The 26742-nt window shown below is 44.8% G+C and overlaps 1 protein-coding gene across 5 annotated transcripts in view; it reads right to left on the bottom strand.

Annotated features, from left to right (window-relative positions):
* Positions 1 to 1393: 1393 nt before the first annotated feature.
* The window catches only part of TCTN2 (tectonic family member 2), a 37784-nt gene continuing 12435 nt past the window's right edge, over positions 1394 to 26742 (bottom strand). For 2 of the 5 annotated variants that reach the window (XM_005595209.3, XM_005595210.3), the window contains exons 6-18: positions 23123 to 23322; positions 21981 to 22107; positions 19495 to 19636; positions 17746 to 17811; positions 16094 to 16228; positions 15754 to 15831; positions 13816 to 13896; positions 12802 to 12913; positions 10189 to 10295; positions 5322 to 5478; positions 2972 to 3097; positions 2748 to 2836; positions 1394 to 2217 (exon numbers count right to left, since the gene is read on the bottom strand). In XM_005595209.3, coding sequence (XP_005595266.1) covers positions 2108 to 2217; positions 2748 to 2836; positions 2972 to 3097; positions 5322 to 5478; positions 10189 to 10295; positions 12802 to 12913; positions 13816 to 13896; positions 15754 to 15831; positions 16094 to 16228; positions 17746 to 17811; positions 19495 to 19636; positions 21981 to 22107; positions 23123 to 23322 — 1530 coding nt within the window. In that variant the 3' untranslated portion in view covers positions 1394 to 2107. The remainder of the gene's footprint in view (positions 2218 to 2747; positions 2837 to 2971; positions 3098 to 5321; positions 5479 to 10188; positions 10296 to 12801; positions 12914 to 13815; positions 13897 to 15753; positions 15832 to 16093; positions 16229 to 17745; positions 17812 to 19494; positions 19637 to 21980; positions 22108 to 23122; positions 23323 to 26742) is intronic. The other 3 variants (XM_005595211.4, XM_074008330.1, XM_074008331.1) reach the window with 2 other exon arrangements.

Genomic DNA, 26742 nt, shown 5'->3' with positions numbered 1-26742 from the left:
TTATGTGGTCCTGGGTTATCAGCAGGCACTAGGAATTCAATCAAAAAGTATAAAAGGGAAAATAATCATTTTTCAAAATTAGGCTTAAATAACATACAAAATCCATCTGAAACTAGATTACCTGGCACACAAGAAAACTTACAGGTAATGTGCTATGTGGCCACTGTAGGACCGTGGCTGAAAACAGCTATTCCAGGGCTGGGCACAGCAGCTCGTATGTATAATCCCAGCACTTTGGGAGGCTGAGGCAGGTAGATCACTTGAGCCCAGGAGTTCGAGAACAGCCTGGGTAACAGAGTAACATAGGGAGACCCCCTTCTCTACAAAAAAAAAAAAAAATACAAAAACTAGCCAGGTACAAGCCTGTGGTCCCAGCTACTTGGGAGGCTAAGGTGGGAGGATCACTTGAACTCAGGAGGTTGAGGCTGCAGTGAGCCGTAATTGTGCCACTGCTCCCCAGCTCTCTAGCCTGGGTAACAGAGTAAGACCATGTCTCAAAAAAAAAAAAAATCCATTCTTCCCACTGAGTGGGGTTGACTGTCCCCATGTGACGACCCATGGGAGAAATTCCTAGACTCAGCTAGGAAAAACTGTCCTTCATTGATAACCAGTTAATTTTTAATGAATAGATTTCATAATTCCTATAGCTAATCATACTTCGTTTTTTGTAAACTGGGGTCTTGGCTGGGCATGGTGGCTCCTGCTGGTAATCCCAGCACTTTGGGAGGCTTAGGTGGGAGGATTGCTAAAGCCAGGAGTTTGAGACCAGGCCAGGCAACATAGCGAGACCCCTATCTCTACTAAAAAAAAAAAACAATTAGCCAGGTGTGGCAGCACACACACCTGTAGTCCCAGCTACCTGGGGGAGACTCGCTTGAACCCAGGTGTTTGAGTTTACATTGAGCTGTGATCATGCCACTGCACTCCAGCCTGGGCAACAGAGGGAGAACCTGTCTCTAAAAAATAAATAAATAAATAATGAATCAGGGGTATGCTTCTGCTAAATACAACCTTTGGCATATATTTTGGGCACTTTCATGTGCCCCTGGTTTTGTTTTACTTTTCTCTTATTTTCCTCCTGCAGCGCCCACATCTTTCCCCATCAATTATTTTGTGTTTTTGTATTATATACATTTTTAAGAATTCTTAATCCTTTCTATGGAATATGGGAAACATCAATCAACACGAATGTATTAAAAACTAAAGAAAAGACTGTTTCTCTCTGGTATAAATAAAACTCCTATGACTTTAACTAATTTGTGATAAGCTAAAATTTCTAACATTTCTTGAGTTCTTCTCATGCATTTTACTCAGTCAGGCCAGTGATGAGAATATTCATTCTGCATCGGATAGCTACATATATGAATTAAAGTCACAGGGCACTTAATAAAAATTTTCTACAAAAATAAGACATTTCATTTATTAAAATTTTATAGAGAAGCATACAAGACTACAACAAATCACTGAAGTCAAGGTCTAAAGTCTTTGAGAAGTCAGATGGACCGGACACAGTGGCTCACATCTGTGATCCCAGCACTTTGGGAGGCCGAGGTGGGCAGATCATTTGAGCTCAGGAGTTACAGACCAGCCTGGACAACATGGCGAAACCCCGTCTTTACCAAAAATACAGCCAGGCGTGGTGGAGAATCTGTAGTCCCAGCTACACCGGAGGCTGAGGTGGGAAGATTGCTTGGGAGGCAGAGATTGCAGTGAGCTGAGATTGTGCACTGCACTCCAGCCTGGGTGACAGAGTGAGACCCCGTCTCAAAAAAAAAAAAAAAAAAAACAAAAAAGGCCAGGTGCGGTGACTCATGCCAGTAATCTCAGCACTTTAGGAGGCTGAGATGGGTGGATCACGAGGTCAGGAGTTCGAGAGCAGCCTGGCCAATATGGTGGAACCCTGTCTCTACTAAAAATACAAAATTAGCCAGGCATGGTGGTACGTGCCTGTAATCCCAACTCTCCGGAGGCTGAGGCAGGAGAATCGCTTGAACCCAGGAGGAGGAGGTTGCGGTGAGCTGAGATCACGCCATTGCACTCCAGCCTAGGCAACAAGAGCAAAACTCCATCTAAAAAAAAAAAAAAAAAAAAAAGGCCAGGTGGTTGTCTAACTATAGGCTTTGCATATTCTGGTCCAGGGGTTGCTGAGAAACATGGCCAATGTGAGGAACAACAGCAACAGTAAGCCCTTGGCAACACATTGAGAATGCGGCTCCCCTGAAAAACAATGGACAAAATTAAGCAGCAGTATTTCTTAACTCTTGTGATAACAGTGTAGGTATAGGCTGGGCGTGGTGGCTCACTCTTGCAATCCTAACACTTTGGGAGGCCAAGGAAGGCAGATCACTTGAAGCTAGTTCGAGACCAGCCTGGCCAACATGGTGAAACCCCGTCTCTACTAAAAATACAAAAATAGCCCGGTGTGTTGGTGCTGTAATCCCAGCTACTCCAGAGGCTGAGGCATGAGAATCATCTGAACCCAGGAGGCAATGGTTGCAGTGAGCTGAGATTCTGCCACTGCACTCCAGCCAGGGTGACACAGAAAGACTCTGTCTAAAAAAAAACAGTGTAGGTAGAAATAAACTAAGCCTCAACAGTAATGGTGATCACTTCCAAGTGGCAATATTATCTGTAAATTTTTTTAAGTTTCTATATGTTTTACGCTTTCTGTAACATTTAGACATCATTTTAAATTGTTTTTAAAACTGACATAACATAATTGGTCATGGAAATCTGTTTCACCCTACCTTGATAATACTGAGTCCATGGATATAGAAGCTGCGGCCAACACACCTCATTTCTGTTGCAGTCATACTCTGTATAATTGATCTGGAATCTAGAAAACATTTTAGAGGATTACAAAAACTACAAGTGAAAAAAGTATCAGAACTTGATTAAAGGAATAAACTTCCAATTTTCAAATATATATTTTTCTGCTTCCTAATGTCCACTAGGTGACCAACTGGAGTACCTTGTCAGGGGGCGGGGTAACTGTGCAGGAATTTTAATAAACTGGACAGATGCACTGATAGGGAGAAGGTCGGCCTTGTGCTCACAGGTAAGCCCACACTGGTACTGCCAGTTCACTGAGGAGAACCTAGGAGGGAAAGATCACATGGTCAGCATAGCCACCATTCAGTTCTATTCCACCAAGAACAGCAGGTAACAGATGCAATCACAATACAACCTGAGGTTCTCTTAAGAAGTTTCACATTCTACCTGTGCTGTTTTTTCTTTGTATTTGTCCACTGTCTTTGTCCATTTCGACAGACAGATCCAAGGAGAAGAGAAACTCCTAATAACCCCTCATGGGCCTGTCGCCCGGTGACATCTGCCAGTCCTGTCAGTCTCACTCCTCTCCAGCCAGTGCATTTTATACAGGTGCTATCAAAGGTACCTTTGTTCATCACCTGTTTTTCTCAAACGATATAATAATAAAAGCAGCAGCTAGCCACTTATTGAGGGCTTTCCACGTTCGAGGCACAGAGATAACTTGCTTGCAACACACCATCTCGTGTTATCCTCAAAAGAGTACTGCAAAGGTGGTAACTGCACTCCCATTTTCCCTTGCAGAGTCACCACTCTCCATTCCCAGTTCAGCGGACCAGAAGGGACTGGCCCTAATCCAGAGGTGCACCCATCACCTGAGCCTAGCCAATAAGAGCTGCCCATTGCCCCAGTCATAGGGATTGGTTCAGAAAGGAGCACATGACCCAAACTGAACCAATGAAAGTCTGCCCAGATCTATTTTGAGAAAGAGGAGGGGCCGGGCCTGGTGGCTCATGCCTGGAATCCCAGCACTTTGGGAGGCTGAGGTGGGCAGATCACCTGAGGTCGGGAGTTTAAGACCAGCCTGACCAACATGGAGAAACCCCATCTCTACTAAAAATACAAAATTAGCTGGGCGTGGTGCCGCATGCCTGTAACCCCAGCTACTCAGGAGGCTGAGGCAAGAGAATAGCTTGAACCCAGGAGGTAGAGGTTGGGGAGAACCGAGATGGCGCCACTGCACTCCAGCCTGGGCAACAAGAACTAAACTTCGTCTCAAAAAAAAAAAAAAAGAAAGAAAGAGAGAGAGAGAGAAAGAGAGAGAGAGAGAGAAAGAGAGAGAGAGAGAGAGAAAGAAAGAGAAAGACAGAAAGACAGAGAGAGAAAGAAAGAAAGAAAGAGAGAGAGAGAGAGAGAAAGAAAGAAAGAAAGAAAGAAAGAAAGAAAGAAAGAAAGAAAGAAAGAAAGAAAGAAAGAAAGAAAGAAAGAAAGAAGAAAAGAAAAGAGGAGGAAAGAGGCTTTCTCCCCACTGGACTTGCTGCAGTGACATCAGCCTGGATTGCTAGTGCCCATCTTTGCCATCTCTTGAGGAGAACCTCCCTGAGAATGAAGCCAACCCAAAGGAAGAGGAGCTGAGACACGAAAACAAAAAGATCCCTGACCACACTGGAACCAGGAATCATGAACTAGCAGTATGTGGATTACTCTGAACTTGAACCAATAAATTCCCCTTTTTGCTTCAGTCAGTATGAACTGGGCACCTGTCACTTAAAACTGATGGAGGCAGGCTGGGCATGGTGGCTCACGCCTGTAATACCAGCACTTTGGGAGGCCAAGGTGGGTGGATCACGAGGTCAGGAGATCGAGACCATCCTGGCCAACAGGGTGAAACCCTGTCTTTACTAAAAATACAAAAATTAGCTGGATGTGGTGGCACATGCCTGTAATCCTAGCTACTCAGGAGGCTGAGGCAGGAGAATCACTTGAACCACAGAGTCGGAGGTTGCAGTGACAAGAGATATTGCCACTGCACTCCAGCCTGGAGACAGAGCAAGACTCCATCTCAAAAAAAAAAAAAATCTGATAGAGGGTTGTTACATAAAGGTATTATCACCATATTACAGAGGAGGAAACTACAGCTCAGAAAGGTTAAGTAATTGGCCAGTGCCGCACAGCTCCTAAGTGGGACAGCCGTGATTTGAACCTATCTGCTGCCAAAGTCTCTAACCACAGACAATATTATCTGACCAGCATATCAGTTACATTCATGGATTTCAAAATGTACTTAGCAATAAGTAGCCCTTTATTCATCTTTGTACTCCCTAAAATACCTTGCAGACTCTCTTACACATGGCTTTATAAATACTTGTGAGAATAAGTCTCCATTATACACATAGTTCATACATATTCCATATGTCCATATAAACATCTTGCTAATAATTGCAAGTTATAAATAAATAATCAGTTTCTAAACAAACGTTTCCCTATTGTTCGGAACACTCTCAACTTTCCTGACTCTCTCTAAACTACAGTGATCCAAGATGTGATCATACCTTGTCTCTACACCAAGTATCTCCTGCTGAGTAATCCCTTCCACTGCACCAGCATCCGAGATGAGAATGCGGATGCTCAGCCGAGCAGGAACGTCCAGGCAGATGCCATTCAAACTGCTAGCCGGTGGGTCTGCACCTGGGTCAGGGGCATCTACACCTATAGAAATGTTAAGTTAGGCACTTCTCAAAGATATAATGTGATAAGTTTTCCTACAATGTCATAATAACCAAAATGGGGAATAATATCAGGCAGGCATCACATCAGTGAGGCTTTAGTCTCTTACAGGCTCTAGTTACTTGTCACTCCATAACTGTGTTATCCCTTAAAGTCTACAAGGCATAGGATGGCACTAATAAAAATTGTGTTGGCCGGGCGCGGTGGCTCAAGCCTGTAATCCCAGCACTTTGGGAGGCCGAGACGGGCGGATCACAAGGTCAGGAGACCATCCTGGCTAACACGGTGAAACCCCGTCTCTACTAAAAAATACAAAAACCTAGCCGGGCGAGGTGGCGGGCATCTGTAGTCCCAGATACTTGGGAGGCTGAGGCAGGAGAATGGAGTGAACCTGGGAGGCGGAGCTTGCAGTGAGCTGAGATCCGGCCACTGCACTCTAGTCTGGGCGACAAAGCGAGACTCTGTCTCAACAACAACAACAACAACAAAAATAAAAAAAATAAAAATAAAAATTGTGTTTAAAATGTTTCCTTGTATGGGCCGGGTGCAGTGGCTCATGCCCGTAATCCCAGCATTTTGGGAGGCTGAGGCGGGCAGATCATGATGTCAAGAGATTGAGACCATTCTGGCCAACATGGTGAAACCCTGTCTCTACTAAAAGTACAAAAATTAGCTGGGCGTGGTGGTGCTCGCTTGTAGTTCCAGGTACTTGGGAGGTTGAGGCAGGAGAATTGCTTGAACCCAGGAGGTAGAGGTTGCAGTGAGCCAAGATTGTGCCACTGCACTGCAGCCTGGCGACAGAGTGAGACTCCATCTCAAAAAAAAAAGAAAAAAAGTTTCCTATGTTAGCCAGTCACTGGAACTTAAAAGCCCTGACCCACATATTAAAGCCATAAGTCATGATTCAGTTTCCAAGCTCTCACTGAAATCTACCCAGCCTTTTAACAGAAACGTATATAATTGCAGTAAAATGCCATCGTTATTCCATGCAGTCACAGTTCTAGTGGAAGCTCTGTAAGACATTTAAAATCCATACTAACAACTTTAGGCCAGACACAGTGGCTCATGCCTATAATCCTAGCACTTTGGGAGGTTAAGGTAGAAGCACCTGCTTGAACCCAGGAGTTTCAGACCAGCCTGGGCAACATGGCAAAACCCTGTCTCTTAGAGAAAAAAAAATAGCCAGGCATGGTGGCACACACCTGTAGTCCCAGCTACCCAGGAGGCTGAGGTGAGAGGATTGCATCAGCCTGGGAAGTCGAGGCTGCAGTGAGCCACGATGGCATGGTGCCACTATACTCCAGCCTGGACGACAGAGTGAGAACCTCATCTCAAAAAATAAAAATAAAAATCAGCCAGGCATGGTGGCTCACGCCTGTAATCCCAACACTTTGGGAGGCCGAGGTGGGTGGATAACCTGAGGTCAGGAGTTCAAGACCAGCCTGGCCAACATGGTGAAACCCCATCTCTACTAAAAATACAAAATTGGCTAGGTGTGATGGTGGGGCCTGTAATCCCAGCTACTTGGGAGGCTGAGGCAGGAGAATCACTGGAACCCAGGAGGTGGAGGTTGCAGTGAGCCAAGATCGTGCCACGCACTCCAGCCTGGGCGACAGAGTGAGACTCCATCTCAAAAAAAAAAAAAAAAGGTAATAATTGAAAAATAATAATAATAAAACAAAATCCATACTGACAACTTTAATTAGTATGTATTAAAGTAAGTAATTTCCTAATGTTACTATCGTATTAATACAATTGGAAGAGAATGAAATTGAATGAGAAATTAATATTCATTCATCTTGGAGAAAACCTAGCAAGGTCAATGAGAGGAAGTGGGGTAGGTTCTATGGCTCCTCTGAAGGGGGTTCTTTGCTCCTTCAGGGATTCCGAAGGTCAGTAACACTGTTTTATGTCTAATTTCCTTATACATGTGTCAACACCACTTCTCTTCTGCTTATTAACCTGGACCAAGGTTGCTTTTTGGCTCAGACATGAAATAAAAGCTAATTCCTTCCACCTTGAAGGCAACAAAATGTCATCACCACACTGATTTCGTACCTCATCAACCTGGGTTCTCTGTCTGGACATTTTCCCTATGGTTTCTTTCCCAAGTGCTGACTTTTCTGCAGCCCTCAGGGTCATTCCACAGCCTATCTAGCTGGCCTGGGTGGCAGAGTCCAGGGCTTAACAAGCTCGACCTCTGGGTTCCGTTTGCAAATGAGGATCTAGGTCTGGGCCCAGTGCCTTGAGCACCAGCTGGATGAGCAAACAGCAGCCTGAGTGCCCCGTTGGGATGCGGGTCCAACAGGACTCCCTCCCCGAGTCAGAGAGTGGTCTGGGGCACCCTGAGCTCACAGACATATCACATGATCCATGACCACAGAGGGGGAAGGGAGGGCCCTCATCACCGTGCCCCCAATCACAAGGAGTGGGCACAATACAGATATGTGTCCGTATGGGCCCTTGTGTGAATTCCAGCCCACTGAGCCTAGCTGACCTCAGAGGGGATGCAAAGGGCGAGGGCAGGATCCAGAGGGCTGATCCCCACCCCCCAGGCAGAGGAGAGGGGGCACAGCAGCATCTGCAGGGAGAGCAGGGCAGGGGCAAAGCAGATGCACACACTCATTGGGCACTTTCTGGTCCCAAAAGGCAATTCCATTAATTAGCTCAATTAAAAAAGCTTTCTGTTCCAAGTATTTACACACTCAAGACTCCCCAAGAAACTGGGAAGACGTTACCTAACTTGCTACCGGGGAACAGAGGAAAGAGGTTGGAACTCCAGGTTTTCATTCAAGCTCTGCCAAAACTCACTGGGACCTTAGGCCTCTCCAACATAACCCGATGAGCTGGATCTCCATGACTCTAAAGACATTTTGGATTCGGAGGTGAAATCGGGCCTGGTGAAGAAGCTTTAAAGTCGGGTTTACCTTTATTCCATGTACGTGTGGTATATCTTCTTCCCTTTGTGTACGATCTACTTGCCAGTTCAACACTGCAAATACCTTTGGCCAAAGGCACTGGGCTGTCAAGTCTTTTTATCTCGCCCCCATGATCCCTGCTATTATTAGATCTGTGGCACCTTAATTACTTTCTTTCTTGACCACTTTAGTGAGATATAATTCACATACTATACAATCCACCCACTTAAAGTGTGCAATTCAATGGTTTCTGGTATAATCACAAAGCTGTGTAACACTCAGCAGATTCTATTTTAGAACATTTTATCACTCTGCGAAGAAATCCTTTACCCACAGCAGTCTCTCCCCATTTCCTCCCAACTCCTCCACCTCCAGCATCCACTAATCTGCTGTCTCTATACATTGCCCATTCTGGACACTGCATATAAATTGAGCCATACAATATGTGGTCTTTTGTGTCTGGCTTCTATCACAATATTTTCAATCACTTTATTTTCTTTTAAGTTAACAAAATTAGCTTTATAAATTACAAAGTCAATTCTCAAATGCCTGTATTCCTGGCAATCAAAAACAGCAATTCAAACTGAAGTGCACTAAAAATCTTAAAACCTCGCTTGGACTTTGTTTTAATGTATTTTATTTTGTTTTGTTTTATTTTTAGAGTCAGGATCCTGCTCTGTCATCCAGATTGGAGTGCAATGGTGTAATCAGAGCTCACTGTAGCCTCAAACTCCTAGGCTCAAGCAATCCTCTTTCCTCGGCATCCCAAGTAGCAGGGACTGTAGGGACATGCCACCACACCCAACTAAATTAAAAAATTTTTTCGTAGACACAAGGTCTCACTATGTTGCCCAGGCTGGTCTTAAACTCCTGGCCTCAGCCAGGTGCGGTGGCTCACGCCTGTAATCCCAGCACTTTGGGAGGCCGAGGCAGGTGAATCACGAAGTCAGGAGTTCAAGACCAGCCTGGCCAACATGGTGAAACCCCGTCTCTATTAAAAAAATCAAAAATTAGCCAGGCGTGGTGGCAGGCGCCTGTAATCCCAGCTACTTGGGAGGCTGAGGCAGGAGAATCTCCTGAACCCAGGAGGCGGAGGTTGCAGTGAGTCGACACTGTGCCATTGCACTCCAGCCTGGGTGACAAGAACAAGACTCCATCTCAAAAAAAAAAAAAAAAAAAAAAACTCCTGGCCTCAAGCAATCCTCTTGCATTGGCCTCCCAAAGCGCTGGGATTATAGGCGTGAGCCACTGCTCCCAGCCTAGACTTTCTTTTACAAAGACTGTTGTTGGCCAGGCACAGTGGCTCATGCTGTAATCCCAACACTTTGAGAGGTTGGGGTGGGCAGATCACTTAAGCCCAGGAGTTAATGACCAGCCTGGGCAAGATGGCAAAACCCATCTCTACAAATAATACAAAACATTAGCCAGATGTGGTGGTGCACACCTGTGGTGCCAGCTACTTGGGAGGCTCAGGTGGGAGGATCCCTTGAGCCTGAGAGGATGAGGCTGCAATAAGCTATGATTGTACCACTGCACTCCAGCCTGGGTGACAGAATGCCTCAAAAAAAAACAAACAAAAAAAAGTCATCATGAATAAGAAGAAAAAGATATGCCAAGTTTCCTGACTGGAGAGCTAACCCCTGGGCAGATGTCCAGTTAAGCCACAGTTAAGCCTCAGGAAGGTGACCTACTGGGTTGGGCTCTAATGCTGAGACTACAGTTGGTAGTCATAGCAACCAAGTTACAGGCTTTATTATACCCGGGTTTGACTTACGTATTATTTCGAGCCAGCCATCACTAAGATCAGTGTAATCGGAGTTGCCTCTCATTGCAACGTGAGTCGCTTGTATTAATGAATCAAGTCTTTCAACAGCATTCTCCCTGCAAAAGAGTAAGGCATTCTTAGCTCATGGCCAGCAGGTCTTGTCCTAAAGTCCTTTCCAGTGAACGTCCGGGTTTCACTTCCGAGTGCCTAAATAAAAAACTGCCAGAGGAACTGGCATTAAAAACTGGCTGGATGTCACCCATGGACTAGGTGTGTTTGATGGCCTTCCCAGGATGGACCTACACAGCTGGGGGAGGACATACAGAAGCAATCTTCTACTTTAGACTTAAAATGTTAGTAACTTAGCTGAGTGCAGTGGCTCACACCTGTAATCCCAACCCGTTGGGAGGCTGAGGTGGGAGGATTGCTGGAGCTCAGGAGTTCAAGACCAGCCTGGGCAACAGGGTGAAACCCTGCCTCTGCAAAAAATACAAAAATTAGCCAGGCATGGTGGCGTGCACCTATAGTTCCAACTACTCGGGAGGCTGAAGTGGCAGAAGCGCATAAGCCTTGTGGGGTAAAGGCTAGTGAGCTGAGATCGTACCACTGCACTCCAGCCTAGGTGACAGAGCAAGACCTTGTCTCAAAAAAAAAAAAAAATGTTAGCAACTTAAGTTAGGAATCACGTGGTTCACAGACTGCCGACTGTCACCAAACTTAGGAGGTAGTTAGAGCACACATCAAGTTACCAGGATAAATTTGTAGGCCAGAGTGATCCAACAGTAAAAGTAACCTAAATATCTAGCTGGAATTTTGAGTCATAAAATTAAATGAAGACTAAGAGTTGGAACGTAGCATCCCTCCTTCCCAGTACTGTCACTGGAGGGTACAAATCTCATGAACTGCAGGAGAGGGACTGTGCCCATGGACTCAGGCCTCACAACCCATAATCAGGAGCTGCTGCTAATAATTTCTACCAGTTTTCCTTAACTTCTCAATGTCTCCCCCATTTTCTTCCTGCTTCCCAAAGAACTACACATCTTGGGATATGTAACAGATAAAATGTGTGTAAGAATGCACGCAGGCTGGTCATAATGGCTCACGCTTGTCACCCCAGCACTTTGGGAGGCCAAGGCAGGAGGATCATTTGAGCCCAGGAGTTTGAGACCAGCCTGAGCAACATGGTGAAACCCCATCTCCACAAAAAACATGAAAAATCAGCCAGGCATTGCAGCACACACCTGTACTCCAAGATACTCAGGAGGCTGAAGTGGGAGGATCACCTGAGCTAGAGAGAGTCAGGCTGCAATGGGCTGTGATCACACCACTGCACTCCAGTCTGGGTATGGAGTGAGACCGTGTCTCAAAAAACAAGCCCAGAAAGAATGCATGCAATCAAAACCACAATGAGATATCACTTAGTATCTATCAGTATGGCTACTGTCAAAAATAAATAAATAAAAAAAAATGAGGCTGGGCGCACTGGCTCACACCTATAACCCCAGCACTTTAGGAGGCTGAGGCAGGCAGATCACCTGAGGTCGGGAGTTTGAGACCAGCCCGACCAACATGGAGAAACCCCGTCTCTACTAAAAATACAAAATTAGCCAGGCGAGGTGGTGCATGCCTGTAATCCCAGCTACTCGAGAGGCTGAGGCAGGAGAATCACTTGAACCTGGGAGGTGGAGGCTGCAGTGAGCCGAGATTATGCCATTGCACTCCAGCCTAGGCAACAAGAGTTAAACTCTGTCTCAAAAAACAAACAAACAACAACAACAACAACAAACAGAATATAGGCCGGCAGAGTGGCTCACACCTGTAATCCCAGCACTTTAGGAGGCCAAGACAGGTGGAGGACCACCTGAGCCTAGGGAGGTTGGGGCTGCAGTAAGCCATGATTGCACCACTGCACCCCAGCCTGGGCAACACAGTGAGACACTGTCTCAAAAGAAAAAAAAAAAGTTAATCACCCCAATTATATTTTGCTCTGGCCTTTTTCATAACTCTAGGAGTAGAAGGTTCCAATGAGGCCAGGTACCGTGGCCCACACCTGTAATCCCAGCACTCTGGGAGGCCAAGGTGGGCAAGGTCACTTGAGGTTAGGAGTTTGAGATCAACATGGTGAAACCCCGTCTCTACTAAAAATACCAAAAAAAATCAGCCAGGTGTGGTGGTGCATGTCTGTAATCCCAGCTGCTAGGGAGGCTAAGGCAGGAGAATTGCTTGAACTGGGGAGGCAGAAACTGAATGAGCCGAGATCACACCACTGCACTCCAGCCTAGGTGACAAAGTGAGACTTGCCATCTCAACAGAAAAACCCACACAACAACGAAAAAGGTTCCAATGAGCTGAACAAACTTTGGCAGAGAAATCTGCTTAAATGTGGATTAAATTTGCTTAAACGTGGATGAACTGGCTTTAGTCCCAAGAAAAAGGTCAATTTTCCCTCATATTGATGTTTGAATCAACTCTAAATTGTATTACATCTGTATTTATTATCACTTTCACACATTTTAATGGACTCTAATTTTTCATATTCATGTTGTCTTTGATATTCATGTAGTGAATTAATTTTAGGCAAACCATTCACATTGCCGATAAATTCATCAATGAAACACTCACCTGAGCTGAGTACAATTTTCATTAATCCCGACCTCTAACAGGCATCCAGAGAGGACATCTTCTCCAAATAAAATGGGTTTGAAAGTTGCTGATGTACACAAACCCCTTCCAGCTATAAAAGAAAAAGATTATCCTCTTGCTACTTTTTGCTAAATAAAAGTAAAGATTAACTTCAAAGTTTTTCGTGAAAAACAGAAAACAGTCAGTAGAAATAAAGTTTATAGTTTTCAAAAACTGAGATCACTGTTAGTCTAATCCTTTCAAAGCTGAACGAAGGTGCCTTTCTGTATCAGAATTCCCAGACCCTGAGCGGTGGTTTCTTCAGAATGTGACACTGCCCCTGGCAGATGTGGGTCATTACCACTGAGGCACAGATTTCCTGCAGTTCAGAATGAAGTTATTTTCATGTCTCTAATTAGCACCATCCTGGGCTACAGGCAACAATAACACGGGACTCTCAAGCCAATCTCATATTTCAATCTCTTTTACTAGCAACCAGCACTTCAGGTGCAAACAATGTTAGCTGTAGAAGCAGTCGGGCACGGTGGCTCACGCCTGTAATCCCAGCACTTTGGAAGGCTAATGCGGGCAGATCACGAGGTCAGGAGATCGAGACCATCCTGGCTTACACGGTGAAACCCCATCTCTACTAAAAATACAAAACATTAGCCAGGCATGGTGGCGGGTGCCTGTAGTCCCAGCTACTCGGGAGGCTGAGGCAGGAGAATGGCGTGAACCTGGGAGGCGGAGCTTGCGGTGAGCCGAGATCGCGCCACTGTACTACAGCCTGGGGGACAGAGCAAGACTCAGTCTCAAAAAAAAAAAAAAAGAAAAAAAAACAAAGCTGTAGAAGCATGAAAAACCACTACCACTGTTACTCAGCAGCATGTACCTCTCTGCTAAATAAACCAACCGGGCTTTAAAATAATTGATTGCTTGATTAGATTCAAAATATGGTAATACTTCTAACATCAGTTTGCCAAAGAGCTAATGATAATGACCAAACCGGATTACCCGACTGCCAAAGATATAAAGTCGTGACATTATTCATCCTGTTGGTATTTAGAGCTCGGACAGGCTTGCCAAGTTGGTAACCTAGACAAACACAACAAAGGAGCGTGAGCCTGTTTCCTCCTATACTTCAGCACAGCAAGCCTAACTCAGCAAATAACACAAGAGACATGCAAAAGGAAAGAAAATACATAGGCGAAGCTTTCAAAAATACCTTTGGGAGAAAGATGGCACACCTTCATTCATTGTTTTTGTTTTTGTTTTGTTTTGAGACAGAGTCTGGCTCTGCCGCCCAGGCTGGAGTGCAATGGCATACACTCGGCTCACTGCAACCTTCACCTCCTGGGTTCAAGCGATTCTCCCGCCTCAGCCTTCCAAGTAGCTGGGCACCCACCATCATGCCCAGCTAATTTTTGTATTTTTGTAGAGACGGAGTTTCAGCATGTCGGCCAGGCTGGTTTCAAACTCCTGACCTCAGGTGATCCGCCCACCTAAGCCTCCCAAAGAGCTCGGATTACGGATGTGAGCCACCGTGCCCGGGTGCTTTTTTTTTTTTTTATTTTTTATTTTTTTAACAGACAAGGACATTCATTCAATTTAAAAAATACATTTTAACAAGAAAACCTGAAAAGTAAATTGCAGGCATGAGTCAGTCTTGGACCTCTCATGCAAGAGACACTGAAGGTTCTGATCAAGCCAGTCACGGATCACTTGCTGAATGACAATACTGCTTATCACGGGGGCTCATAAAAGACATGTAAACCAAAGTAATCTTTCTTTCTTTTTTTTTTTTTTTTTGAGACAGTGTATCACTCTGTTGCCCAGGCTGGCGTTCAGTGGTGTGATCTCAGCTCACTGCAAACTCCACCTCCCAGGTTCAAGCTATTCTCCTGCCTCAGCCTCCCAAGTAGGTGGGATTACAGGCGCCCACCACCATGCCCAGCTAATTTTTTTGCATTTTTAGTAGAGATGGAGTTTCACCATGTTGGCCAGGCTAGTTTCCAACTCCTGACCTCAAGTGATCCACCTGCTTCAGCCTCCCAAAGTGCTTAGACTACAGGTATGAGCCACTGCACCAGGCCATAACCTTTCAATAGAACCTTTTTCTAGTAAATCCATTCAACCCCAAGGTCTGTTGTTAGAACATATTTCCATCCATCTCGTATTAATCCAACTTACTGCTTCCAATATTTTACTATGAAAATGTTCACATGTACAGAAAAGTTGAAAGTAATACCATGAACACCAATACAGCCACACCAAAATCAACAGCTGTTAACATTTAGCCATATTTGTCTTAACTGTATCATACAGGTGTTGAGCATTTCTTATCCGAAATGCTTGAGACCAGAAGTGTTTGGGATTTTTTCAGATTTTGGAATGCTTGTGTATACATAATAAGTGTATCTTGGCTGGACGCAGTGGCTCAAGCCTGTAATCTCTGCACTTTGGGAGGCCGAGATGGGCAGATCACTTGAGGTCAGGAGTTCAAGACCAGCCTGGCCAACACGGTGAAATCCTGTCTCTACTAAAAATATAAAAATTATATTAAAGTGAGCAACCCTGCAAGCCTCCCTTTGGAGAAGTAGCAGATGAATAAACCTTCCTGTGTTGTGTGATTTTAAAAAAAAATTTGCCAGGCATGGTGGTGTGTACCTGTAATCCCAGCTACTCAGGAGGCCGAGGCAAGAAAATCTCTTGAACCCAGGAGGTGGAGATTGCAGTGAGCCGAGATTGCGCCACTGCACTTCAACCTGGACAACAGAGCAAGACTCTGTCTCCAAAAAAAAAAAAAAAAAAAGAGAGAGAGAGAATAAAGAAAAAGGAAGGTCAGAGTCAGAAACTAAAATTGGAGAGAGTTACTTATAACCATCCTGATGGCTGGGAGTGTTGAACTAAAGTACGTTTGTAAGATCAGTGACTGGTATACACTCATCTTACCTGGATTTCCAGATAATTCTTCTTCATTACCACTATTATAGCTTAAAAATTTTACTACAAATCTCTGTGTCATTATCCCTAGAAATAAAACAAAATAAAAATATAATGTGCACCATTTCACTAGGAAAAGAAATTATTCTCCATAGTGCTTTATCTTAAAATTGCATTTTGACATTCAAAGTATACTCTCGTTGATTAAATCATAAAGAAACAAGAAACAAGTCTTGCACATAAGAAACAAGTCTAACTTAATTTTATGGGTTATAATTATGAGAATCTTGAAGAGAGAAAAAAAAATACTTTTCAGTGAAAGCATGTTTGCTACCCTCATTAAAGTTACCTTTCTGGTGGGCATTAATCTCTGCCCTAATAATTCTGACATTGATATCACTGATGGTATTATTATTCCATTTGAAAATATAATGTTCTTCCACATTCACGATTCTGGGGGCTGATCTGTTATTTAAAGGAGTTTCTGCAAATACAAGCATATGTTCATAAATTAAAGACCGTCTTTGAGCCTGACTCTATTACTGGGACGTTCTCTCTGCTTGCGTGGCCTTTCCCGAATGCCCTGCCCCGCCCCTGCCCTTCCTATCTCCAGCTCCCTAACATGGCACGGTCACTGCTTCCTTGAGGAAGCCTGCCCTGGTCCCATCAAGTCACCATTAGCTGCCTCCCCTATGCCGTCATGGTACCCAGAATGAGATCTGTTCCTTTCATTTCTATATCCCCAGCACCTGGCTCATAGCTTGCCATGGAGCACACACTTGGTAAAATGTTTGTGAGATGAAAGACCAGAGGGTCAGTTCCGCCAGGGCAGGGGCCCGCTGTCTAGTTCTCTATTACAGCGTAGGAACTCCACTAACATTTGATGAGCTAATGAATAAATTTGAGAAGTACAACACATCAGAAAGAGACACCCAGCACTTTGGGAGGCCGAGGTGGGTGGATCACCTGAGGTCAGGAGTTTGAGACCAGCCTGGCCAACGTGGTGAAACCCGATCTCTACTAAAAATACAAAAATTAGGCCACGCACGGTGGCTCACGCCTGTAATCACAGCACTTTGGGAGGCCGAAGCAAGCAGATCACGAGGTCAGGAGTTCAAGACCAGCCTGGCCAACAGAGTGAAACCTCCTCTCTACTAAAAATACAAAAAATTAGCCATGCGTGGTGGCAGGTGCCTGTAATCCCAGCTACTCAGGAGGCTAAGGCATGAGAATCACTTGAACCCGGGAGGCAGAGGTTACAGTGAGCTGAGATCACCCTACTGCACTGGGCGACAGAACAAGACTCTGTCTCAAATTAAAAAAAAAAAAAGAAAAGAAAGAAAGAAATAGTATCCTTCATTAAAAATTAAAGTTCTGGTAAAATTAGCCAAACTGGGCCAGGCACGGTGGCTCATGCCTGTAATCCCTGCACTTTGGGAGACCAAGGCAGGTGGATCACTTGAGGTCAGGAGTTTGAAACCAGCCTGGCCAACATGGTGAAACCCCGTCTCTACTAAAATACAAAAATTAGCCGGGCATATGGTGGCAGGCGCCTGTAATCCCAGCTACTTGGGAGGCTAAGGCAGGAGAATTGCTTGAACCCAGAAGGTGGAGGTTGCAGTGAGCCAAGATCGCGCCATCGCACTCCAGCCTGGGCGAAAAGAACGAAACTCCGTCTCAAAAAAAAACAAACAACAAAAAAAAAAGAATTCTTTAACTATCAAACATTTAAGGAAAGTTTCATGGAAGCTGGAACTAGAAGGGACGGTGGAACTCAGAGAATCCAGGACCGTGGAGGAGCAGGCTTACCGTCACAGAGAGCACTCTAAAGCCCAGCAAGACAGAACGAGGAACAAATGAAATGCGCCTGGCAGATTTTTCTAACGATTGTGAACCTTTTTAAATGACTAACAAAAATACATACTCTGGGGGTATATGTTACTTGTAAGAAATGACATATCTATTTCTGAAGAAATGACATCAAAGTGTAACATTAAATACCTCTATTGGTGATGAATTTGTCTAGGTCAGTTGCTTCCTCATAGATTACTTTTGGTGTAACTGTGCCTAAAGAGAGAACATAAAATAACTTCCACAGGCGTACACATGGCCTATCATGATCACACTAAGTCAAAGTATAGTTGATCAAGCAAATATGGTGACCACAACTGCCCAGAGTGGTGACTACAAAACTCTCCCCACTCCCCAAAAACCATCAGATAGGAGTCCCCGTCCTCTTAGTGTCTAATTATAACTGAGGAGGAAAATCCACAACAAACAAACAAAAACCAGGGTCACTGACATAAAAACAAATATGCAGTTCACTGCTGGTGGCAATACAAAATGGTGCAGACACTGTAGAAAACAATTGGCCGGGTACGGTGGCTCACGCCTGTAATCCCAGCACTTTGGGAGGCCGAGGCGGGTAGATTGCCTGAGGTCAGGAGTTCGAGACCAGTCTGGCCAACATGGTGAAACCTCGTCACTATTAAAAATACAAAAAAATTAGCCAGGTGTGGTGGCACACACCTGTAATCTCAGCTACTTGGGAGGCTAAGGCAGGGGAATCGCTTGAACCAGGGAGGTAGAGGTTGCAGTGAGCCGAGATCATGCCACTGCACTCCAGCCTGGGTGACAGAGCGAGACACTGTCTCAAAAAACAAAAATAAAAACAAAAAACACAATTTGGTGGATCCTCAAGAAGTCATACTAGCATGACCTGTCAGTTCCACTCCTAGGTGTCTACCCAAAAGAAATAAAAAGATACATCTACGCAAAAACTTGGCCATGAGTGTTCATGGCAGCGCTATTCACAACAGTCAAGAGATGAAAACAACCCATATGTCCATCAGCTGATGAATGGACAATGGACAAATACAATGTGCTCTGTCCATGCGACAGACTACGATTCAGCCATAGAGGAATGAAGCGCTGCCATGCGCTACAACACAGATGAACCATGGAACACCATGCTAAGTGAAAGAGGCCAGAGACAAAAGGCCACACAGTGTATGCTTCTGTTTCTGGGGAACACCCAGAATAAGCAATCCATGGAGACAGGAAGCAGACTGGTGGCTGCCAGGGGCTGAGGGAGGAGGGGTAGGGAGTGACTGCGAATGGGGACAGATGCCCTTCTGAGGGGATGAAATGTTCTGGAACTAGAGAGAGGTGATGGTGGCACAACAGTGTAGAAGGTACTAACGTCAATGAATTGTACACTTTAAAATGGTTAATTTTGGCAGAACGCAGACACTCACACCTGTAATCTCAGCACTTTGGGAGGCCGAGGCAGGCGGATCACCTGAGGTCAGGAGTTCAAGGCCAGCCTAGCCAACATGGTGAAACCCCATCTCTACTAAAAACAAAAAAATTAGCTGGGCGTGGTGGCGTGCACCTGTAGACCCTGCTACTTGGGAAGCTGAGGCAGGAGAATCGCTTGAACTTAGGAGGCAGAGGGTGCAGTGAGCTGAGATCGCGCCACTGCACTCCAACCTGCGCAATGGAGCGAGACTCCGTTTCAAAACAAACAAACAAAAAGGTTAATTTTATGTTATTTGAATTGTACTTCAATTTCAAAATAATTAATATGCAATATGCTGTCTTATGGAACTAAACTTTGTCCAAAGAAAATAATTGGCAGTTAAAATATTATTTGAAGTTGAACCAGTAGAAATGATTTATACTCTCATGAGATCGCACTTTATCTTCATGTTTGGGTCTGCGTTCTTTTCTCAAAGAAATGTCACATACCTCCTAAGGCAACATTCTTTATCTTCGCATTGATAATACCATCTCGTTCTTGGTATACTTCCAAATCAGTAACGCATTTAACATCAAAATTGTGAAGAAATGCCACGGGGGCGTTCTGCATACACTGCCCAGTCAGGGACATCTGAGGGTGAAGGGCAAAGCCAACAGATTTATGGCCTCTCTCCTAATCATACAAAATAGATCAGCATCCCTTAAAACTGTTCTTTCTGCAGCCTGCTCCCATTGCTGGCTTGGTTTCAGCCAACAGCAAGTTCACGGACTAGTTGACCCGCTTTAGCAAAACATCTAACTGATTTGCCCATCAAGGTCTGGAAGCCACTGGTTGTGGAGTCACAGTAAATATTACCTAATAAAAACAAAGAAAATCCCTTGTCCTATTCTATTTAGTTTGCAGAGACATGACTATATTTAACTTCATGTTCTCTCCCTCGTCACAACCAGAGTTTAATACCATAAAAATGGATTCATCTGAATAAGAAAGAGAAACTGTTTTACCTCCCCTGCTTTCTTCCCACAAATAACACTCCTCATAACGTTGAACATAAAAAAAGATTTCAGGTTGGGAGCAGTGGCTCACACCTGTAATGCCAGCACTTTGGAAGGCTGTAGTGGGAGAATCATTTGAGCTCAGGGGTTCAAGACCAACCTGGGCAACATAGCAAGACCCTGCCTCTACAAAAAGTAAAAAATTAACTGGGCATAGTGGCATGCGCCTATAGTCCCAGCTACTTGGGAGGCTAAGGTGGGAGGATTGCTTGAGCCCAGGAGGTGGAGGCTGCAGTGAGCTGTGACTACACCACTGTACTCTAGCCTGGGCGACAAAGCAAGACCCTGTCATTCATTCACTCATGCATTCATACATACATATATAAATGATTCCATATAAAACCTTAAAATATTTTTCAAAATTCTAGAATGGTAAATAAAATGATGTATTTATCTAACCATTGTTTTCTATACTGGACCCTACTTGAGGGTAGTGAGGGGCAGGAGGGAGAGGATCAGAAAAAAACTATTGGGTACTTGGCTTAGTACCTGGGTGACAAATAATCTGTACAACAAAACCCTATGATATAAGTTTACCTATATAAACAACCTGCACATGTAGACCTGAACCGAAAATAAAAGTTTAAAAAGAAAAAGTAGTAAAGAATGATAGTTACTTCTAGCCAGGCACGGAGGCTCACACTGTAATCCCAACACTTTGGCCAAGGCAGAAGAATTTCAAGGCCAGGAGTTTAAGACCAGCCTGGGCAACATAAGGAAACCCCCATCTCTACAAACAAATTTTTGGCTGGGTGCGGTGGCTCAAGTCTGTAATCCCAGCACGGTGGGAGACCAAAGTGGGCAGATCACTTCAGCCCCGGAGTTAAAGAGACCAGTCTGGGCAACATGGCAAAACCCCATCTCTACAAAAAATTGGCCAGGAATGGTGGTGCGTGCCTGTAGCCTCAGCTACTTGGGAGGCTGAGGTAGGATCACTTGAATGTGGGAGGTCAGGGCTGCAGGGAGTGGAGATCACATCAGCACACTCCACCCCAGGTGATAGAGCAAGACTGTCTCAAACCAAAACCAATTTTTTTAATTAAAAAAAAAAAAAAAAGACTCACACCTGCAATCCCAGCACTTTGGGAGGCCGAGGCAGGCAGATCACCTGAGGTCGGGAGTTCAAGACCAGCCTGACTAACATGGAGAAACTCCGTCTCTACTAAAAATACAAAATTAGCCAGGTGTGGTGGTGCATGCCTGTAATCCCAGCTACTTGGGAGGCTGAGGCAGGAGAATTGCTTGAACCCGGGAGGCGGAGGTTGTGGTGAGCTGAGATTGTGCCACTGCACTCCAGCCTGGGCAAAAAGAGCGAAACTCTTTCTCAAAAAAAAAAAACCAGAATGATAGCTACTTCCATAGAAACGTATAGAAAATCTTTTGGTTTTATTTTGTAAGTTCACTCTGAGTTTTAAGAAAGACTGTGATTAATTTAAGAATGACTATATATTTTATTAATCTGGAGAATATAAACAGTTAAGTCGCTGAAAGGTACAAAGGAGGGAAATAAGTAACTTAAAAAGAGATTTTAAAGAGAAATATGACTTAAATTAACAATAGGAAAGGAAAAATAAAGGGTCTAGCAGCCAGGCGCAGTGGCTCACGCCTGTAATCCCAGCACTTTGGGAGACCGAGGCGCTCGGGTCACAGGGTCAAGAGATTGAGATCATCCGGGCTAACATGGTGAAACTCCATCTCTAGTAAAAATACAAAAAAATCGGCTGGGTATGGTAGCACATGCCTGCAGTCCCAGCTACTTGGGAGGCTGAAGCAGGACAATCACTTGAACCTGGGAGGCGGAGGTTGCAGTGAGCTGAGATCCAGCACTGCACTTTAGCCTGGGCGATAAAAGCGAGACTCTGTCTCAAAAAAAAAAAAAAAAAGAGAAGGGTCTAGCGTACTCATATTGCAATGATTACCTGCGGAATAGTAAAATATGCCTTCTTTACAGTCATAATGGGATCTCCTTGTTTGTAACCAAAGTCTGCAAAGTCTTTTGCGTCAGTATCCACATATACTTCAAAGGAAGATTCCTGTTTGGGGGAACTGAAAATCAATAAGAAAGGCTGAATAGTTTCAGTTATCTGCAAAAACACAATTCTTCCTTAATGTTGTTCTTTACTCTTGTTTTCTGAGACGGATCTCACTCTGTCACCCACACTGGAATGCAGTGGCGCGATCTTTGTTCACTGCTACCTCCGCCTCCCAGGTTCAAGTAATTCTCATACCTCAGTCTCCCAAGTAGGCTGGGATTACAGGTGCCCACCACCACACCCGGCTAATTTTTTGTATTTTTAGTAGAGATGGGGTTTCACGATGTACCCAGGCTCGTCTTGAACTCCCAACCTCAGGTGATCTGCCTGCCTCAGCCTCCCAAAGTACTGGGATTACAGATGTGACCCACTGCACCCAGCCTCTTTACTTTTGTTTTATTTTGTTTTGAGACAGTCTCACTCTGTCGCCCAAGTTGGAGTGCAATGGCGCGATCTCGACTCACTGCAAGCTCCGCCTCCCGGTTTCACACCATCCTCCTGCCTCAGCCTCCCTAGTAGCTGGGACTACAGGCGCCTGCCACCACATCTGGCTAATTTTTTGTATTTTTAGTAGAGACGGGGTTTCGCCATGTTAGCCAGGATGGTATTGATCTCCTGACCTCATGATCTGCCTGCCTTGGCCTCCCAAAGTGCTGGGATTACAGGTGTGAGCCACCACGCCCCACCTACTTTTTTAATTACAAAAATCATAGATGTAAATTTTTAACAATCCAAAACTGTAAAATACAGAACATTAAAATCCCCCATGAGCCACCACTCCTTCGCCTCCCCTAGAAAAGCACCATGAGCTGTTTTCAATGTCAATCAATTTCTTTTCAATGAGGCCCAATTCTGTCAAATAATGCAAAATAAATTAGCTAACTGAAATCTATAATTGAACCCTTTAGGCACGGGATCTCTGGAGAGGGATTGGGAAAAACGTGACCGCATTATAGGGCCTACTAGAGTATGGCCCCACCAGGACAGGAGAACAATGCCCCATCCCAGGCGGCTGCTCAGACACTTACACGGCACCATGGTAGAAGTAACCAAGGAAGGGCGTGTTGGCAAGGGGCGACTGCACACACAGAAAGGGAAACCAGTCGGGGACACTGTGTGTCGTTGTCCCAGCAGAGCAGAGTTGATCAAAAGGAGGACTGACGTCTCCTCCAAACACGCCGGTGAAGCAGGACAGTCTGAACAGCTCTGTTAAATTTGATGAGCATTCCTGGAAGACAAACATAAAAGCAGGGGCTATGACCGCAGCGAGAATCTCCTGGCAAGTGTGACGAATGCTACCTCTTATTTAAGGCCAGCAGGACGCTACCGAGTAAGCGAGAACATCTATAATCTCTGTCTCATCAATAAGTGCCTTGTGCCCACAAAAAGTAAAATAGTTCTAGAATTTCTTTTGTCAATTCCCCAAATAAGCCTCCAAGTCAGAAACTTCAAGCATTCAAGGGAACCACAGTTTTACTAGGACATGAGATATTCACAGTAAAGAAAAAGAAGAAAAGATAGTACAGAATAGATCCCAAATGAAGACAAAGACATAGTAAACCTCCTTTCTTAACTGTCATCACCATTCAAACCCTTAGCCCAGAAAAGTCTCCGGATATTTACAGTGAGGGGAAACGTTCCATATTCCACAAGGATCCTCCAGGCCCTCACTAGATTATAACATGACCCAATTCATGTCATCAAGAAATTACTTGGGGCTGAGTACAGTGGCTCACGCCTGTAATCCCAACACTTTGGGAAGCCAAGGCAGGTGGATCACTTGAGGTCAGGAGTTTGAGACCAGCCTGGCCAACATGGTGAAGCCCCGTCTCTACTAAAAATATAAAAATTAGCTGGGCATGGTGACAGGCGCCTATAATTCCAGCTACTGGGGAGGCTGAGGCAGGAGAATCACTTGAACCCGGGAGGTGGAAGTTGCAGTGAGGCGAGATCATACACTGCACTCCATCCTGGGAAACACAGTGAGATTCTGTCTCAAAACAAAGAAAGAAAGAAGGAAATTACTTGGACTGCATGCAGTGCGTCACGCCTGAAATCCTAACATTGTGGGAGGTTGAGGTGGAATGAATGAGCCCAGAAGTTCAAGACCAGCCTAGGCAACATAGAGAGACTCAGCCCCAACAAAATTAAAAAAAAAAAAAAAAATTAGCCGGGCATGGTGGTGCACACCTGTGATCCCAGCTGCTCAGGAGGCTGAGGAAAGGACTGCGTGAGTCCAGGAGGCTGAGGCTGCAGTGAGCCATGACTGGGCCACTGAAGTCCAGCCTGGACAACAGAACAAGACCCTGTCCCTTAAAAAAAAAAAAAAAAAAAAAAAAAAAAAAAAAAAAACACCGGGTGCAGTGGCTCACACCTGTAATCCCAGCATTTTGGGAGGCTGAGGCAGGTGGATCACCTGAGGTCAGGAGTTCAAAACCAGCCTGACCACCATGGTGAAAGCCCATCTGTACTAAAAATAAAAAAATTAGCCGGGCGTGGTGGCAGGCGCCTGTAGTCCCAGCTACTAGGGAACTAAAAATAAAAAAATTAGCAATGCGTGGTGGCAGGTGCCTGTAGTCCCAGCTACTCGGGAGGCTGAGGCGGGAGAATGGCGTGAACCCGGAAGCAGAGCTTGCAGTGAGCCGAGATCCCACCACTGCACTCCAGCCTGGGTGACAGTGCGAGACTCCGTCTCAAAAAAAAAAAAAAGAAAAAAGACAGAAAAAAATCAGGTAAATGGAGAATGTTTTAAGACCCATCAATTCAGTTATACAACCTATGGGGGCATTACAGCCAGAATTGCCTTCTCCTGCTATAACTCCAAAAAATTGGCCTTTAATAGTCATAGATTTAAAAGACTGCTTCTTTACTATCCCTTTAGCTGAGCAGGACTCTAAATGGTTTACATTTACAGTTCCTGCAGTAAACAACCTGCAGCCTGCTAAGCATTTTCATTGTTTTACAGATGGGTCTAGTAATGGTAAAGCTTCTTATTCTGGATCAAAAGGTAAGGTTTTCCAGACACCCTATACTTCAGCTCAAAAAGCAGAGCTTCTAGCTGTAATTGAGGTATTGACTGCTTTTGATATGCCTATTAATGTGATTTCTGATTCTTCATACGTGGTTCATTCCACACAGTTAATTGAAAATGCTCAGTTACGACTTCATACAGATGAACAACTGATGACTTTATTTACCCAATGCAAACAGCAGTTACAAGTAGAATGTACCCTTTTTGTATCACTCACATTAGGGCTCATACACCTCTTCCAGGACCTTTGACTGAAGGGAATCAAATGGCTGATCGCCTAGTTGCTAATGCAATATCTAATGCTAGACACTTTCACAATTTAACCCATGTTAACGCCTCTGGTCTCAAACGCAGATACAGCATTACCTGGAAAGAAGCTAAAGCTATTATCCAGTGATGCCCAACTTGCCAAATGGTACATTCCTCATCTTTTACAGGCGTTAATCCTCGAGGATTGGAACCTAACTCTCTTTGGCAAATGGATGTCACCCATGTTCCCTTGTCTGGGAGACTAGCTTACGTACAGGTATGTGTGGACACCTTTTCTCACTTTGTCTGGGCCACATGCCAATCAGGAGAGTCTTCTGCCTGTGTTAAATGTCACCTTTTGCAGCGTTTTGCAGTGATGGGCATTCCAGCTTCTATTGAAACAGATAATGCCCCAGGCTATACTAGCCAAGAAGCTCCAGCTACATTTTTCTCTATGTGGAATATTAAACACATTGCTGGTATCCCATACAATTCTCAAGGACAAGCCATAGTGGAACGAATGAATCTTTCCCTAAAAAGCAGTTGCAAAAGCAGAAAGGTGTAAATAGAGAATATGGAACCCCATTGATGCAACTGAATCTATCATTATTAACTTTAAATTTTTTGAGCCTGCCCAAATGTCAGATGTTATCAGCAGCTGAACAGCATCTGCACAAACCAGCTGCAAAGACAGAAGCAGAACAACTGATTTGGTGGAGAGATCCGATAACAAAAAGTTGGGAAATAGGTAAAATAATAACTTGGGGTAGAAATTATGCTTGTGTTTCTCCAGGCCAAAATCAACAGCCAATTTGGATACCATCAAGACACCTGAAATCTTATCACAAGTCAGATTCCGGGAAGATCCCAAGGACCCCTCAGTTGCAGCCATGTGGAGACTGACGCTGAGGAGGACCCCAACTGTCACAAGCAACACCCGTCAAACACAGCCACCCATCTGGGGACAGAACCAGAAGCTGTCACAGATGGTGGAAGAAAACCTGAGGAAAGCGGGACAGCCAGTCACAATGAGTCATTTTTTTTTTTTTTTTTTTTTTTTTGAGACAGAGTCTCGCTCTGTCGCCCAGGCTGGAGTGCTGTGGCCGGATCTCAGCTCACTGCAAGCTCCGCCTCCCGGGTTCCCGCCATTCTCCTGCCTCAGCCTCCCGAGTAGCTGGGACTACAGGCGCCCGCCACCTCACCCGGCTAGTTTTTTTTGTATTTTTTAGTAGAGACGGGGTTTCACTGTGTTAGCCAGGATGGTCTCGATCTCCTGACCTCCTGATCCGCCCGTCTCGGCCTCCCAAAGTGCTGGGATTACAGGCTTGAGCCACCGCGCCCGGCCCACAATGAGTCATTTAATGGTAG

This window comes from Macaca fascicularis, chromosome 11, assembly GCF_037993035.2.
Source record: "Macaca fascicularis isolate 582-1 chromosome 11, T2T-MFA8v1.1".
Taxonomy (NCBI): Eukaryota; Metazoa; Chordata; class Mammalia; order Primates; family Cercopithecidae; genus Macaca; species Macaca fascicularis.
The sequence above is the reverse complement of the archived record's forward strand: the minus strand, read 5'-3'. Positions and strand labels throughout refer to the sequence as shown.